Raw genomic sequence first — 18,179 nt, forward strand, 5'->3', positions numbered from 1 at the left:
TGCCGATCACCGATCACAGCGTGAAATCCATAAATTCGCCAATATTGTTGTCTCATATACACGACACTGACATTGTATTATTAGGTATAAAAATTAGGAGATTATGTGTAAACTCGGCCTATAAAGAGTAAGTGTAGTTTAGTGGCTTCAGCTTTCCTGTGGTAATAATTATGTACATGTGACCAACACAGACAACAGCAGACTTGTCACTCTCTAAAAGTTGACACAAGTTGTAAACTATAAACCTTAGTTTTCCTGTGGAAAGAGGAATTAAATCTTAAAATAAAAATTAATCATGAATTATTAAGCTTTGTGAAAGCTTTAGCGGTAGCATCAGCCGCGTGTGAAGAAACTCTTGTGAGTGAAGCAAAACTCTTCACACTAGAGCTCCACATGTCACTCCTGAAGCGACCGACACGACTGTTGTCCTGCGTAAGGGTTTGGACTGTATATAGTCTGGTAAAACGCCAACGGGATTTCATCAGTGAAATAATTACGACGCAGCACCGCTGCACCGCGGATCCAAGCTGCAAACGTGTTTAAACCCGATCTCTTCTACAACTGAAAGCGGTTGATGAGCAAAGCATATGAATTCATTACCTTACGATGTAGTTCTTTATTTTTCTTCCTGTCGTTTATAAGTCTCTGTTACAGGTGTTGCAGCTGAGCGCGTTATTGCGCGCTCCTTTTTTTTCTCTCCCTTTTTTCTGCTGGAGCCAACTTTGAAAACTCAATAATACTCTGTGTGAAGAACTTTCAAATGTCTTATCAGCTTTGTTGTGTTGAAATTATTTTGTAACATTCCTCCTCATGGTATCTCCTTTGGACACACTTTGCAAACTGCAAATTTGTTGTCCTTTTCAGACATTGTAAAACTCCCGCACCGGCGAGGCCGGTCACGCTCCCTCAGGACCGCTCGGTCTGAGATGCGGCAACGCCCGCGCGGGCGTCATCAGATCGGCCGCTCTGAACTATTATTTTCCGATCTCCGATCAAAGCAGATCGGGGGCCGATCGATCGGTGCATCTCTAATATAAAGTGGTCTCCCCTCAGCCTACCAACTCAGAGAAGGAGGAAAGCAACCAAATTCTGCAGTGTCTGTACAGCCGCCCGGATGAGCCATCCAGTGCGATGTGGCTTCTACGAGCCGTTCAGATTCTGCTCCCTTTCGTTACGTAACCAAAATGCGATTTACATAGGTTGGCCTCCGATGCGTGAAACCACGTCCACAACTAACTCCGCCGGCCGGAGCTTCCGCCATTTTCCGATGTATCGCGTCATTCAGGCAGCCAATCAGCACAGTGCCTCATTATCATAGCCTCCCCGCCCACTCAGAATCCCATATAGAGAATGAGGTTAGAGACTGGGAAGATAAAGACATGGCTCAGAGGCTGAATTTCTAAATTATTTAGCAAAAACAATCAAAAGCTTGTTTTTAAGACATTCAAGGCCTGTTTAAAATAGGTATTAGATGCCATAATGGGTCCCCTTTAAACTAGATCTTCAGATAAACTGAATGGTAAAGTCAAGCTTTTTTAATCTTCATCAACTTGCAAAACCATTTTTCACAGCTCCACTTTTTGAGACAATAATCCTTTGCCTCCATTACCTCCCGGCTGGATTACTGTAACTCACATTATCTTGGAGTCAGCAAGTCTTCTTTCTCACGTCTCCAACTCGTCCAAAATGCGGCCGCCGATTTCCTGATCAGAGCGCGCAAGAGACATCTCCGAGCTGCTCTCCCCCCCTATTCGCCAGCTATTTTCAAAAAGCTATTTTCTCATTTGGAATTATGAGCTAAAACTCATCAAATACTGATTTCAATTCATTTGTTTTTGTACCACAACATTTTCTGATTCAGAGTTGTCATTTTTCCAAAACTTCTAATAAAATGCTCAAATCCTGCAACCTCCAGCACTTGTGCTCCTCGTGAATCAGTGACACAAGAAAGTACAAACAAGTCTATTTTTCAGCATTTACCTTTCTTAACATTGTTCCAGAGCTGGTCCTTGCTGGAGCATTTCTCAAAGGCTTCTGGGAGTTTCACCGAACCAGTGCAGAGGTACCAGAACAGGATGCCAAAAGCATAGACGTCAACCGAATTGTCATATTTTCCTGTCAGGAAAATGATCGCAGCAGAGATTGGGGTATGACATTTCTACCAAGCATCATAGATATCATTTAAACACACACACAAAAAGATAACCTGTAACCACAAATTAACAGCTTCATTACGCAGGAGTTATAATCATCAACAATGTCATCGATCAGCAATCCTACCTGTAAACAGCTCTGGAGCCATATGGATGGGAGTCCCAACAATGCTGCCAGACATCATAGCCTCGGGTTTGCAGAAGCCCAGGTCAGTGATCTTTGCACGGTTTTGTTTGTCCAACTTGAAACAAATAAAGAAAAGTGTGTTTAGACAGAAAAGAAAGAAACAAAGTGTTTCCTTAAATAGAAAAAGATAAGCATAAAGTGAAATATGCAAATACAGTGTTCCAATTTGTATTATACTTTTCCTTTAAATACTCTGTGTGTCAGAGGCAAAGAGCATTTCAAATAAACTTTTTTATATTACATTTCTAATAAATGCAGAAATGTTTTTAATACATGAACACTCATGTCCATTGTCATGAAAATGTCATAATATCAGCCGGTAAAGCCTTTAAACTTATATATCGATGCAGACAGAGACAATTTACTCCATTTGTGGCTAATATCAGAGTTGTATCTGGGAGACCAAAACCAAAATCTGTTAATATGAAGTTTATATATATATTTGCAAAGGGAACACGGATACTTTTTTTTACAAGTGAACCAATGTATTTTATGTCTGTTTTATTTCTCAGTGGGCCACGATAAGAGTAAATGTAATATGAAAATGTTACTCTTAACAACTTGAAAAGATTGAAATTACAAGTCAAACCCTAAACTCTTTAGTAAAATATTAGAGATTATAGAGATTATAAACAGGGCTGCACATAAGTGGGCCGCCAGAGCGCATGCGCTGTCAAAATCCACAGTGCGCTGTGAATCTTGTGCTGGAAAGCGCTTTTGCGTACCACCAGCTGGGGCTCATATTATTGGTTGTGGCCGGACCAGAATACTAATATTAAAAAATCTATTGGGAGAGCTTTTCCCCAGAACTGCCACTCAAAGTTTGTACTGGGCTGGCCAATCACAGCGCGTCCGTTGCTGCGGTGGGTTGCGCAGGGAGAGAGGTAAGGATCAGCTTTACTGAACAAACTCCGACACGTCTCGTCAAAATGTCCAAGAAACAAGCGCCATTAAGTAATAATTTGTGCGTTCCACCACCACCAACTACAAAGAGACGCCAAACTGAACCACTACCCGTGGATAGAAACAGAAAACGTGTTTGCCGAGAAGTGGCTGCATGATGTTACGCGGCGACGCGCACCGTACGTTCGCGCTCCCGCGTATCCTACCCCGTAAACTCTGCGTTGGTGCAACGCGGAACCATAAATCAGCCAGCGTCCTTCACTGCGTGCAGCAGTTATGAAAACCCCAAATAAAAAATAAATTAGAGAATATTTTATGAAATCAATAAACAATTCCATCATCAAAATTATAACAAATAAAGGTTTAACATATCTTACTTTGCATGTAATAAGACTAGGTAATATATTAGTTTCCCCTTTTAAGTTGAATTATTGAAATAGATTAACTTTTACACCATATTCTAGTTGAATTATGGAAATAAATTAACTTTTACACCATATTCTAGTTGAATTATTGAAATAAATTAACTTTTACACCATATTCTAGTTGAATTATTGAAATAAATTAACTTTTACACCATATTCTAGTTGAATTATTGAAATAAATTAACTTTTACACCATTTTCTAGTTGAATTATTGAAATAAATTAACTTTTACACCATATTCTAGTTGAATTATTGAAATAAATTAACTTTGTAAAGGACCATATTGAGCCATTCATCTTTATAAGTGAATAAATATCGTTTTGCCTATAACTTATTCCTGCATCCTTCTTTTATCGATCCGGCGAGACGGGTCACCGCGTTTTTGGAGGCCCAAGTCACATATCCAGGGGCTCCTCTGAGCACCAGACCAAAATAATTATGTGCAGCCCTGATTATAAATCGCTCCGTGGTCTCTGTAAAGTCATTGTGGAGTCATTTCTGCCCCCTGCTGAACACTTTAAAGACTGCAGGTTTTAGGAAGTCCTTGTTTTTGATATAAAATTCGTCTTTTACACTTGTAGCTGCACTTTCTTGCATAACTGGTTGAACTACAGCGCTCTGCAAAAGCCTCAGGCTCCTCTAGTCTGGTTTTTTTAATGGTTTTATGGTTTTAATGGCGGTCCGTATTTATTTTTCCATTTTTGTTGAGATAACAACTTGAAATACAGTGATAGTATTACGGGTATAACAATAATCCATTATCAGTTTCATTTTCCCATCCAGATATTTACAATGATTGTAATGACTAGAAAATAAATATAGATGCAATTACCACTTTCATAAAACCAGATTAAGGGTTCTTAAAACGTCTGCACAGTACGGCATTTGATTTGAACTCACCAGGACATTTTTCAGCTTAATGTCTCTGTGCAGGAGACCCTGACTGTGCAGGAAACGGATCCCCTCCACGACATCTAAAGCAATCTGAAGCCTTTCCCTCAGTGATAAACCAGCCTGAGAGATGGACAGAATCAACAGAAAAGAAGAAGAGGGTAAAAGCGATACTTCACTAAAGTTGCAGTCTGTGGAAAACGGAAACACTGTTCCTGATAAAGTAATGACTTATTTGTTACAAAGTCACCTTCAAGCCTGTGTAGAGATCTCTGTGGAGCCGCTCCATGATGAGCAGCACAGCGATGCTGGAGCCCTCCGCGTAGGTGTGGTCGATCACAGAGCCATGCAGGTCGACCAGCCGTTCGTGCTTGGGTAGAGACCTAAAGCAAACATTGAACAAGATATTTAAATTATGTAATCCCGCAGCGTTCACTTTCTGTAGAATTCCTGTTTCTATTTTTGTTTTACAGATTTATGGTGGCAGGTGCATTGATAGGACTCATTTTAAACGTGCATATGCTGCAAAACAGTCTCAGGCATCAACAGTCATCTTTTTTTCCCCAGAGGCGTGGGTTGTCCACAACAAAGCAACTGTCACCTCCGATGTAAAGCTACGTACTTGATGAATGCAGCTGTTTCTGAAGTTGTTCAGGCCATGTGAGCATTCTCACGCCCAAGTCGTTGAGTGACAGCAACTTTATCTCTCTTGTCACGTGTGCCGTTGTTTTTACTTGCACTCTTTATAACTCACCGTGTGTAGTGAAACTCTAAAGCCAGGTCATTCCAATGTTTGTCATCAGGTGGAACCACAGACTTCAAGGCGCACGGGTAGTGTCCTCCCCAACTGTCGCACAAGTATACAACGCCATACTGGCCCCGACCGAGCTCCCGCCCGAGCTTGGGTTTGCCTGTTACAAAACAATACAGCAAAAATGTCTGAACACAAAAAACACACACACCTCCCACTGAAAAAACAGTTCTCTTAATCTAAACCTGACTAGATGATTGGCCCATTCCGCATTTGGCGTGTTGGTTTTATGCAGTTTATTAATGTTCATCTGCTAAGTGTTCACCCGTGCTAATGTCAAACACAAAGTTTCACATTTTCCAGTCGAGCAGAAAACATTTTGTATGACGTTGAAGTATGGAAAAAAGCACATGCATGAGCTCTGTACTTTCTGTCGGGGTCCAGTTCTTCAGCTTTGTGACTTTAACTTCAGCAGTGAGTGAACAATGAGAGGTTTGCTGGTGACTCACCATTCAGCAGCACGTCCCTTAGGGAGCGGCTCTCCAACGACAGGCGAGCAAGGCGAGGGGCGTGGTCCTTCCTCACACGCAGCCACAGATCCTCGGTGCGCTCCAGACGCCCTGTGTGTCCCTCTTCCAGCTGCAAGTACCAACAGATGGCATAACGTCTCAGTGCCAAGAGTGGTCAAAAGATTGTTCAAACTTCAGTAAAATCATTTGCAAGTTCAATTTCTGCAAAATGGTTTGCTCTTATATTTAAAGACTAAGGGCCTGATTTACTAAAGGTTTGCGTGCGTAAAAACGTGTGTAAACTTGACATCACCCGCAAACCAATGTGCAAGCTGATCTACTAACAGCGTGCAAAGAGGACTGCGCCTCTCAAATGAGCAAAATAGCACACGCTGTTCATTTAGTACTTCTGCCCAGCATTACGCACCGATGGCTGCTGTTATTGTGGCAAGGAGGCGACATCGCCAAAATCAAAGAATACGCAGAGAGAGTCTTTGCCAAAGTTTTATTAAAGGCCACTTTTTCTTTAGTTCTTCGCCTTATCTCTTGCCACCTTCTTTTAACCTCATCTGCCGTTCTTTTTGTCTTACCAACTGCATTTATTCTATCGCAGATTTTCTCCCATATTGCGTTTCTTTTGGTAATGTTTAAATTTCTTTGCTGTAGTTCATGAATGTATTTATTTGCCTCTTCCACTAATATCTCTAACTCCAACTCGTCAAATTTCATTTTGCGCTTGCGACTATATCCTGCTTTCCATCCAGACTCTCCATGGCGCAAACCGTAAGACACGCAACACCTCATTTAAATACTGCGGTTTGCACCTGTCATCAATTGCGCACGCAATCTTAGTTGATCACCCGCAAAACACAAAACAACAGCACGTGCAAACTTTTTCAGTGCACACGCAATCTAGTACTCTTTATTTAGGATCTTAGTAAATCCCTAAGTGTATATATTCCAGTCACGTAGCTGAAGGATGATTCAAAAACTGACTTTGTTCATATTTTGATCATTTATCAAGAAAAAGTGATAAGCAACAATAAGCTTCCACCATTTAATGCAAGCATGCTTATGTTGTACTCTCAGGAGTTTGCTAAACATTTTGATCAGTCTGTGTATCATCTTAGTCCATCTTGTCACATTTATTCTTTCTTTCTCTAAACACCATCAGGTGAAAAACAAAAGAAGTTGGAGGATGCAATCACTGTGGTGACAAAATGTTCTGAGAAATTTAGAGAAATGAAAACTGCAAGTCAGGACAAGAAGTTCTCAGGGACGACCGACCGGCAGCCTTGACCTGTGAGGAAAAGCTGTCATTTATCAAACTAAAGCAAAGCTCCTGGTTAACAGAGAGTTACTCCATGATTTATTTATTTTTTGGCTTCTTAAAATCAGAGGGCAACTATAAATGGACGCTTTATAGCAGTGAGTAAACACTCTGCTCTGCTGTCTGTCTGATGGATTTTCAAAGTCGAGACTGTGGGTCTCCTCTCAGACAAAACGATGGGAAACGTGCCCAGTTCACTCAGCACTCTGACATGAACTCTGGACCAACAAAACTGATGGACAGAGGCCCCGCACCATCCATCAGCTCCTGACATGAAACTACTAGATATCCCTATCCAGTGTATTTGCCTGTTGATACCATAGTGTCGTATAAATGCAACCGTGTTCAGATTTGCAAACATTAAACCATATTAACATACAAATTTCATTGTATGAAAAAAAAATTGCATTTTAATCTTCTCTCAGCAGCTATTTACTTAACCTTTTGAAAGTCCTCCTACTCAGAATCCAAAGCAAGTGAAATGGTGTCAATTTGAAAACATACAAAAAGTTGAAATGTCAGCTATGACCGTTTGAATGAAGAACATGCTGTTCAGTGACTTGACTCTAGTTCTTTACGTATAGGATATTACATAGGATGAAAAAAAATAAAATGGTTATTTCATGGTTATTTTTTAAATAACCATGAAAACACCATTTGTTATTGCGCTACGTCCAACAGAAATGTGACAGACATCTGATGTTTTTCTCTAGCAGTCTTGTCTCGTCTGCACTTAGGCAGTAAATCTGCTTGAATAACTTAGGATATGGGAATTAGGATAATATCTATTGAAAAATATACAAAGGATCAGCAGGCATTACTTGATCTTTAAGACTGCCACAGTTCATTGTTGCATTTGTGCAACCGCATCTTGAATATAGATTTAGTGAGTCTTAACAACTGGGAGGTGATGTGACCTGCTCTGTCATTCGATATTACCAATGAAACAATTTGACAAGAACCAGCAAGTCAGTAGTTTGAAAAAAGAGAGTTGCAAACTACAGCGGGGCGGATCTTTGAAGACAAGTAACTAAAATGATGATTGCTGAACAATTTATGTGCATAGTCAAGAGACTCGAGTGTCCTCAGAAGCAACTGATGCCGCAGGTCACAGCTTTTTAAACGACCTGTTGGGTGAACCAGCAGGAAAACTGTGCCACAAACGTTCTGAGTAATTCCTCCCTCTTAGCTGAGCGATGTCTGTGCGAAGAAGCTTAAATAATTCCTAATATCATTAAATCAATGCTTGATTTAAAAAAGAAAAAAGTCCCCGCGTAGGAAGTCTCCACATGTCTTATAAGACAATTTATCTCAGTATTTTCTTGGTGCATTCCTCTACACAGCCCCCCCATCAGCAGCAAAACAAACCATTACTTTGTTAACCCGTTAAATATCTATCATATTTGATAAATTAATTTCTGGGACCTCTCTATCACATAATAAGTTTCATTCATAAATAAATGAATTAAATTACCTAATGTACTCATAATGATACAAAAAATGTTTAGAAACTGTTAAAGAAAAAAATGACAAACACTTTGATTAAAAAGACAAGATTTTTCTGTGTATTATTTCATATGAGGTATTCAAGGGTTAGCCGTTTTATTTACTATTTTTAATGCTGCCATCTTTTTCATCTGTCAGCAGTTCCTCGTGGGAGCTCAAGTAATCAGATGGCTTGTTTGTTTTTTAGAGGCTTATGTAACCAAGCTGCTACAATAAAAGGTTTTTTAACTTTTGCCAGATGAGAGTGCCTTGGAGTTTCTCCTGTTCTTAACTTTCTCATCTGAAGAGCACCACAAATGAACCACTTTTTAGTCCAAGAAGCGCTCCTAGACAAACATCTTTGTAAACAGATGGCTGGATGTCGGTGAAATAAGTTAAAGAAAAGGCATTTTATTTCAAATTAAGAGCTGGTGTGGTGTTTTTGCGCTCAGACTGCTGCTTGTACAACTCTCTGTCCTACTCTCAAATTTGAGCCTTTCTCAATCTTTCACTCGGGTTCCTTTTGTTTGCCTGGGAAGCATCTGTTCTTGTATTTTTGTTTGTTTATTTCTTGTTTTGAACGCACTGGCCCTAAACCTGCACCGACTTCGTCACGCTTTTCACTTGTCTGTTCACATAAACTGAAACCATGAAGTGACCCGCTGTCTCTGTTTGAACACTTCACAATGTTCAGCGTGTCATCTTCTGGTGCAGCTATCTACAGTTAAAATTATAAAACAGCTATAAATTGCAAAATTACAAACATCAATTTCTATGCTTTCTGTTATACTACGTTCATTTATTTAGATTCTGAAAAACAGCATCTGATTTTGGCAAAAACTATAACTGCTGAGTGACAATTTGGAAAAATGTATGCGAATAGCGTAATGATTTTATTTGCAGACATGATTTCTTACATCTATTTAAAAAACAAGTGTTACTTGACGTGATGAGGTTGAGACGGTAACACATTGCCAAAAGCTGGAAGAAAAGACGGCTGAACTACAGACGCAGCAGCTGTGCTTGAAACATTTCACAAATCATATAATACGCTTTAAGTACTTTGTCAGGCCAAACAATCACCCTTTATGCATATATCTTTGCTGAATTTGGAGATAAACAGACTGGCAAGTTAAACATAAGTGACTAATGTTAAATACAGACTGACAGCAGTATCGTTTATCCTACATACTCCTCTGTCTGGATTGGGCACTGATTTAGCGACGGTTCTCGATGGCATTGCCAAAGTATGTTTAACCGGAGTATTTCATGCATTCATCCTACCACAGACTTTAAATAATCCAGCAAAGGTGTAATAATTTTGCACTTTTCTGATCTTTGAGGCTTGTGGATGCAGGATGGGAAGAGCTTTTATCTACAATCTCATAAAAGTGAATCAAAGAAGAGAAGAATCCAACCTGACGCAGAGATGCTGCAAAGGCCTCGTGGGAGCTGTTCAGCCGGGTTCTGAACTGGGAGCAGATGCTCCGAGCCAGTTTGGCAGCGCTGAGACTCTCGATGGCATCCTGAGCGACTTTCCGTTTCCACTCCGGAGTGATAGCGGGAGGGTTGACGAATGTTATCCTGTGGATTATCTATCAGAGAGACAGAATAAAAGGACACATTCAAGTGTTTTAGGAACCAGCTCAGAAGTCATTAAATGTTTTCAAGGGAGGATGAGATACTGACCTGCTTGATTTGCTCCCAAACAAATCTTGTGACAGAAGATCCTGAATGAAAGGTCACCTCCACATGATAGGCGGCATTCAAAAGCTAAGAAAAGGAGGTAAATAAACTGAAAACCACACCTTTATGATATGTATCAAATTTTAAACCTTGGCTATACTGATTAATAAATGGTGTTAATACCGGTATTTAAAGAACCTCTCGACTTTACTCCAAATAAGTTATTCCATTCTACAAGCTGTTGCTCACCTGTTTTAGATGGTTCGACGTAACATTGTGAACAGAGGAATCCGAGGTGGACTTCTCCAGACTGTTGAGACAGCGTTCCAGCGTTCCCACAAAGCTCTCCCTCAGATAGTCCACAGAGCTGATGAGTTTATTCGCCACCGCCTGATTCAAACGCACCACTATCAGCTCCTGGATCAAGTGGATGCAGGACTTTATCTCTTTTGACGTAACAGCCTCTCCATTCGTTGTTACAATGATATCTGCAGATAACAGAAGTTTGTCAAAATAATACGCAGCACGTGTAATCAATTAGCACTATATTAACCAATTGATGTTATGATCTATTCATTCGATGATGAACACAGTGAGATGACATACCCCTGTTTATATTTTATCAACTCTATAATTCAGCACAATCCAAAATCAGAAACTGCTGAGTCGAAGCAGAACATTTATATTGTCATTAATACATTCAAAAGCTGAGGGGGAGGGTTGGGGTTATATCAATGTTCTCCACAAGGGAAAATTACAGTTGTGTGAGTCATTTAAATATAAGAGCCACATTTTTTCCTTTCAATCCTGCCATTCTTTTTCAAAAGGGTGAATATCTAATTGATGCAAAATGCAGAAAACACCCCAGCAGCTTAAATCTTATTATTAATGCAAGTCCAGTATTACAAGTAGAGAAGAAACTTGGGAAGTCATCCTCCAGGCACATAAAACAGGGGTGTTTTAAACCACCTTTACATCATTCATCCTGGTTTGGAGGAGATTTACTGGCTAGACGAATTATATAATGGCAACTATTGAATTTTTTTAATGTTAGTACCAGGAAATTAAAAGTGTAAAATAAAATAAAGATATCTATGTTGAGCTGCCCCTGTTCCACTTTCATACATCACATACATTAGGGTTGCTCAGTGTTACAGCAGACACACACACAGAGAGAAGTTGCAGCGGTGTCTTTGGTAAGAGCAACATGTTGCTCCATACAGACCTTTTCTGAGATACACACAAGCATTTATCTCTGCGACTATCTCTATTGCTGGCTTATGTCTTCCTTCCTCACTCGTCCCAGGAATGGAAGAGCTCAAGACTACTCAGAAGAAACGGAAATGCAGAAACTAATGGAAGAAAATTCCCACATTTGACTGCTTATTTATTGAAAAAAGGTTTAAGATCCTCTGTGATCTAGTGGCAGTATGGCAGAGGAGTATTGGTGACTGTACATTGAGTGTGAACGATTGCATTTGATTGGTTTACTAAAATGAAAGACTGCTTAATGAATTAATTGGATTTAGGTTAACACAGTTACCCAGATAACCTGCCAATTAAAGATCCTCTGGAGGGTTGACGATAACAACCACGTGCCTCTCAGATGGAAATAAGAATCTGGTGCATAAAGTGGCTTTAAATAACTCAGGATGCAAAAAAGAAAACGTTTGGCCTGCAAAGACAACCCAGCTGCCCACTTCACTTTCCACTGAGATAAAAAGGAAATATCATCAAAATAACATAATAAAGAACAGATTGAATATAAATACCATGAACAGGCTGCAGTTTGTGAGTTCCTGTTCTTGGGACATAATTGAGTGAAAAGTCTTTGCTTTTATGTCTTCTGACTTGAGGACAAAACAAATTGTGTGCCATCTTTGCCAAACAAACATTTTTGGCCCTTTAACACTAGTGCCTACTCAGCCCAGCTCGTTTCCACTCAATTTGGCACTTTCCCACTAGAGTCTCACTGTGCCTAGTAGATACTTTTTCTGTCACTACTCTGCCGAGGTTCTGAGTCAGGCTGTATCTGACGTCATCACACTACACGCCACTGATTGGTCGGGGGGGTTGGGAGTCAGACGTCTGATTCAGGAGGCAAAAATCAGAGAAAGAAATTAATGCTGTTCTTGTTCATTTTATTCGACAGGCAACGGCAGCGCAAAAGTCTGTTTCATGATCCAACTCTGAGGTGCAGATGTTCATAAACCTGGTGGCCGAGGAGAGAATTAAGAAGGGATGTAGACGGGCGATAAGGAACGACAAGATCTACCAGGAGCTCTGTCACTTCATAGCTGCTCGCGGCTCCCAGCTGACACAGCGCCGAGACAAACTAAAAAAAATTCAAAAGCGGCGCCGCTTGAAGCTTCTCTCACTCTCATTTTCTATCACTCTCAGATGAGTAGAGCCGAGCAGGTACTAGTGGAAAATTGCCATATCACACTAGGGATGGGCGGTATGGACTAAAAAATGTATCACGATAATTTCTGGCATTTATCCAGATAACGATAAAAAAAAACAATTATTCAACTCCACCTTTGTAACTATAAATCTATCACCACATTCAGTCTTTGGAGCCCCCAAAACACTGCTCTAAAAGAATACTAAATACTACTAAACTACACCAATTAAATTGAATTGATAAAATCTTTCTTTCTTTCTTTCTTTCTTTCTTTCTTTCTTTCTTTCTTTCTTTCTTTCTTTCTTTCTTTCTTTCTTTCTTTCTTTCTTTCTTTCTTTCTTTCTTTCTTTCTTTCTTTCTTTCTTTCTTTCTTTCTTTCTTTCTTTCTTTCTTTCTTTCTTTCTTCCCTTCCTGTTGTGCGTCGATTTAACGCAGAACCATAAATCCGACTTTACACAAAAACGTCATCAATGGGAATTTATCGTTTTTACCGCGAAATGACAAATTCTTACCGTGGGGAATTTTTTTGACGGTTTGTCGTGAACGGTAAAATATTGCCCATTCCTATATCACACTAACTTTTGGAGGTGTGTGAAAGACACAACAACTGTCTGGTTACATCACCACTCTAAGGAAGTTTCATTCATTTCATAACTCAAACATGAAAGAGAATCTTAAAAAACTGGAGGAATGAAACGCTTTTTCAGCACGTTTGTTCACCAACCTGTAAACTCCAGGTTGGCTGCATCCTCCAGTAACTGGTCTTTCATGCTGCCAAGGGTCTCAACAATCATCTCCTTCATCTCTTCTTGTTTACGGTTAGCAATGGCCATAAGGGAATTGAAGAGTTCACCCTCTTTCTCACGGGTGTACTCCAGCCGGCGGGGAGTAATCTGCAAGTCCCTCTGCATGTCAAAGGCCTACGGGAAGGTGAATCGAAGAAGACAAAGGTCTGTTAGTGCATCGGTCACTGGGGTCAAACCAAACTGTAACCAACCAATTAACACAGTGATAGTAGCAAATGTCACTTGACTTCTTTGAGACAGCAAAACCATCTATATAAATAACCAGCGCTACAACACACCATCTTCTGACCTGGTTGATGAAAAGATCTAGGCATCTGCAATGAAGTCCATTAAGCAAGTTGGCAGCTTCCACTTGTTGGTTTTGCAACACTTGGCGTGTAAATGGCACCAATAACCGATGCAATCTGTCAAAGCATTCCCCCAACACGCTCTGGGGCTTGGCACCGGGGGTGGGCGTCTGCGTAGGGGCACCACAGGAACAGTTTCCAGTCTGACTACTCAGGAAACCAAGTGAGAGTAGCTGCTTGTGGAGTGCACTTTTCTCCCTGTCCTTCTCCCTTTCCCCCCGCCGGCCGGGGTCTGGGGAGGCTCCAGGGGTGTCAGGGATGCGAATAAAACATATGGGAAAGGAGAGCATCTCTTTGACCTTCTGGAGCTCGTCCACCTGCCCCTGGCTCAAGGAGTCCTTGGTGATGGCATAGAGTATGACAGGAATCACGTTGCGAGTACAGTCTTCAAGGACCTCCTCAATGGGCTGGACACTTGGACAGGGGACCACCATGACTTTTGCTTCCTGTTGACGAAGCAAAAATATGTGTAAACCATTTTAAGCACATCCAATCCAGTCCAACTTTATTTATATCACACTTTTGGTGGACCAAAGTGCTATACAGAAAAACATACAATATAATAAAATACATTAAAAAAAAAAAAAATATATATATATATATATATATATATATATATATATAATAAAAGAAAACCAATTTAAATTAAATTAATTAATCCACTGCATGTTACAGGGGTCTGATAGAGCTTGCTTGTCACAACACACTGCAGGTGTAAATATATATATTTTTTTTTCTCCCAATTTTGTCTCTCATAGTTAAAGTGTACCTATGATGGTAGAGATCATAGAGATTACAGACCTCTCTCAACTTTCTAAGAAGCATAACTTGCACAATCAGTGATTAACTAAATACTTTTTATGTATTTTCTCTTATTTCTTTCCCCCCCATAATATGTATATCTACTAATTGACCCTTTGTGAGCCTTCTGATTGGTCACTGACTGACCAATCAGAAAAATCATATATATATATATATATATATATATATATATATATATATATATATATATATATATATATATATATATATATATATATATATATATATATATATATATATATATATATATATATATATATATATATATAAAATAAAAGAAAACCTATTTAAATTAAATTAAATGAGCTCAAAAGATACGATTAAGAAAAAAAGAAAAAAAAAAAGTCAACAACTCCATATTTTATCAACTCTATAATTCAGCACAATCCAAAATCAGAAACTGCTGAGTCGAAGCAGAACATTTATATTGTCATTAATACATTCAAAAGCTGAGGGGGAGGGTTGGGGTTATATCAATGTTCTCCACAAGGGAAAATTACAGTTGTGTGAGTCATTTAAATATAAAAGCAACATTTTTTCCTTTCAATCCTGCCATTCTTTTTCAAAAGGGTGAATATCTAATTGATGCAAAATGCAGAAAACACCCCAGCAGCTTAAATCGTATTATTAATGCAAGTCCAGTATTACAAGTAGAGAAGAAACTTGGGAAGTCATCCTCCAGGCACATAAAACAGGGGTGTTTTAAAGGCCAAGCAGAAGGGTTTTTAGAGGAGATTTAACATCCAGAGAAGAGGCTTGTAACGTGCAAAAGCAGAGCAGTTTGTTGAGCCACAACAGCGAAGGGCCAGTCTAGTTTTGGACACTTAGCAAGATCTGATCAGCAACATAAGTGCATGGCAGCTCAAAGAGGTAGGGCATGGGATGGGATGGACCATTTAGGGCTTTATAGGCAAATAAAATAATTTTTAAATGAATCCTAACATTTACATTCAACCAATGGAGTGGGGTTAAAACAATGGGAATATACTTATACTTTGGTGCGTCAGTAGGAAGACACACATTTTCATCTATCAAAAGCACCTTACATCCGTTTTGTTGTCGTGTTTGTTTGTTTAAAAAAAAAAAAAAAAAAAAAAAGAAGAAGGTCTGCAAGTATAAGCGGGTAGTCTATACAATGTCGCTCTCACATGGTGGGCACGGAAAATCGAAAGGGTTCAATATACATACTAGTCACCCCCCCTTTCCTTTTTTCCAAGAACATTGATTGCTTGAAATCCACTGCCTTTAAACATGTTGACCTTTAAAACTTACCATTTTCTCCAAGAGGTTATGTTAGCAGCATAAGTCGACCACCATTCATGACCTTAAACCCAAAGCTAAACCTTATTACCGCACTGAGCTACAGATTCTGCTCTGCAGCAGAGACCCCGGAGCACTCTGAATAATCCGCTGACCTCACTGTAGACAATTTAATCATTTCTACCAAAAACAGAGAACAAGTTTTGTGCTTGTGTACACGTCCAGAACGTTTTACTTCATTTAGACAAACCGACCTTTCAGCTTTCTGACTTGAATTAAAAATCTGCCCGTCTCAATAGGCAACTATAACTTCTGTCAAATACAGTTGTTTGGATTCTAGTTTACAGCAAAAAAGAAAAAATACAAGACAACATGCCCACAAAACTCACATGCTCCCTCCATTTCTGAACACATCATGGCACATAAATATTTATGAAGGTCTTGGGAATGTCTCTGATGGGGCAGGAAATGGCACCCCTTGATAAACAACAACATTAACAAAAATAGACTCCGAGACAGTTACAGAGGGAGACCGTGATAAGGAAAAGACAGCCAGAGAACCGAGGCAGAAATGACCAACACCCAAACAAAGGGGACAGTCAGTCCTGTCTCCAAGAAACAAGAGGCAAAGCCGCCTGAGTAGTCTGTGGAACAAAGATAGCCTGCAAGCATTTGTTCACGACCAGTCAAAATCAGTACAGTGTTTGAATTGCTTTCACGGAGCCTGTTTTCAATAACAAACTCTACATGATAATGTTTCTGGGGTGATTTTGACTTAGTGATGTGCGTTTATTTTTTAAACTCCTGAAAGACCATCAATATTCCTGCAACAGCAACACACTCAAGACAAATGACAATGTTTAAAATTAGAACTCTCTTCAATTAAAAGCAATTTAATGGGTAACTGTTAAAATCGCAGCACTTTGTCAGCAAGTGATTTGTCCTTTTGAACCGTGGGTCATCTTTGTGGGCAGTCAAAACAGGGCGAGAGGCTTAAAACATCTCATAGTGGAAGGTTAGCACAGTTATGTCTTCACGGTTATACTGTGGCCAAAGTCCAGGATGAAGAAAAGCTAATTAGTAGTTGGTTCTCATTTGCAGGGGGCCTCAAAAGCACAGTGCTGTGATTATAGCAGGACTGTGTGAATACCACAGCAAACGGAGATGCTGAGGCTTCGTCTATCCCCCTTACTGTCTTATCCCCGTCTTATTCATTCAGCAAGAACATAAAGCCCGGCAGCGTGCCGTTTAAGCTTGTGACAATCCCATGTTAATGAGAGAAGATTTCATTTTCATCAAGTACAGTTAATCAAGCAAAAACATACAAATCAATATCACACTGGCTCTTCTGTTGTGACTGTGATAAAGTATGAATTGTACCCAATAATAACGTAGCTAATGAAGCTTCTAAAATCCCCTCAAGTGTGACAAACATTTAGATCCAGATAAAGTATTACAAATCCCACAAGAAAATGGAACATTAGTGGAAACTCATCATTGCTTCCCTAACAGTTTTCTTTCCAAGCCGCTGTCAATTTTGTTTAAGTGTTTTAAAAAAAAAAGTGTAAAAAAATATAGTAATAACAACCTGCTGTCCTCACAGTTTCAGTAATCTTAAAATGTGCTTTCAACTCAAAATTTCATGGGATGTTAATACTTACATAAAACTTGTTGAAAATTGATTTTTAATCAAAAATATTGGATAAAAAAAAAAAAACTTTCATGAATTGGTCTGCTTGTATCAGAACTGCAAACAAAATCTTGTCTTATGCCGGGAAAAAAAAAAAACAACTAAAAAACCCCCCTCTAAACTAGTTTTTATAGTCTCATGAACAGCCACTGTCCCAGAATTTAGTTGTAACCATGGCAACGGTATTACAGCAGAGGGTTTGGGATCTTTTTTTACATGATCCAGTCATGTGAATCACACCAGACCAGTAGCATTACGTAAGGGGACTGGACGGGTGGGCTGCACTGAGGCAGAGCAAGGCCCAGTTTCTGGGGCTGTGTGATGCTCACTGAAGGGCCTCCGTCTAAATGATTAGAGGCCAATTTCCATGTGTCACACATGAGAGGAATGACTGCAATTTTCATACCGTACTAAATAATTTTTTTCGCCCACGGGATATTGTGATGTTCAGGTCACACTGGATGAAGTTGTTGCATGACTGTGACATTGTATCCAACATTTCTCTTTTTTCCCCCACATGACTTGCATTG

At 39.6% G+C, this 18,179-nt stretch overlaps 1 protein-coding gene across 1 annotated transcript in view; it reads right to left on the reverse strand.

Moving 5' to 3' along the window:
- Positions 1–18,179, reverse strand: part of dstyk (dual serine/threonine and tyrosine protein kinase) — a 30,545-nt gene that overhangs the window by 1,541 nt on the left and 10,825 nt on the right. Inside the window, exons 3-13 of the mRNA XM_061727064.1 lie at positions 13,820–14,323; positions 13,449–13,644; positions 10,570–10,808; positions 10,324–10,407; positions 10,053–10,229; positions 5,820–5,949; positions 5,314–5,470; positions 4,810–4,942; positions 4,569–4,682; positions 2,281–2,395; positions 1,981–2,115 (exon numbers count right to left, since the gene is read on the reverse strand). Of these exons, the coding sequence (XP_061583048.1) occupies positions 1,981–2,115; positions 2,281–2,395; positions 4,569–4,682; positions 4,810–4,942; positions 5,314–5,470; positions 5,820–5,949; positions 10,053–10,229; positions 10,324–10,407; positions 10,570–10,808; positions 13,449–13,644; positions 13,820–14,323 (1,984 nt within the window). The remainder of the gene's footprint in view (positions 1–1,980; positions 2,116–2,280; positions 2,396–4,568; positions 4,683–4,809; positions 4,943–5,313; positions 5,471–5,819; positions 5,950–10,052; positions 10,230–10,323; positions 10,408–10,569; positions 10,809–13,448; positions 13,645–13,819; positions 14,324–18,179) is intronic.

This window comes from Cololabis saira, chromosome 8 (assembly GCF_033807715.1).
Source record: "Cololabis saira isolate AMF1-May2022 chromosome 8, fColSai1.1, whole genome shotgun sequence".
Classification (NCBI taxonomy): Eukaryota; Metazoa; Chordata; class Actinopteri; order Beloniformes; family Belonidae; genus Cololabis; species Cololabis saira.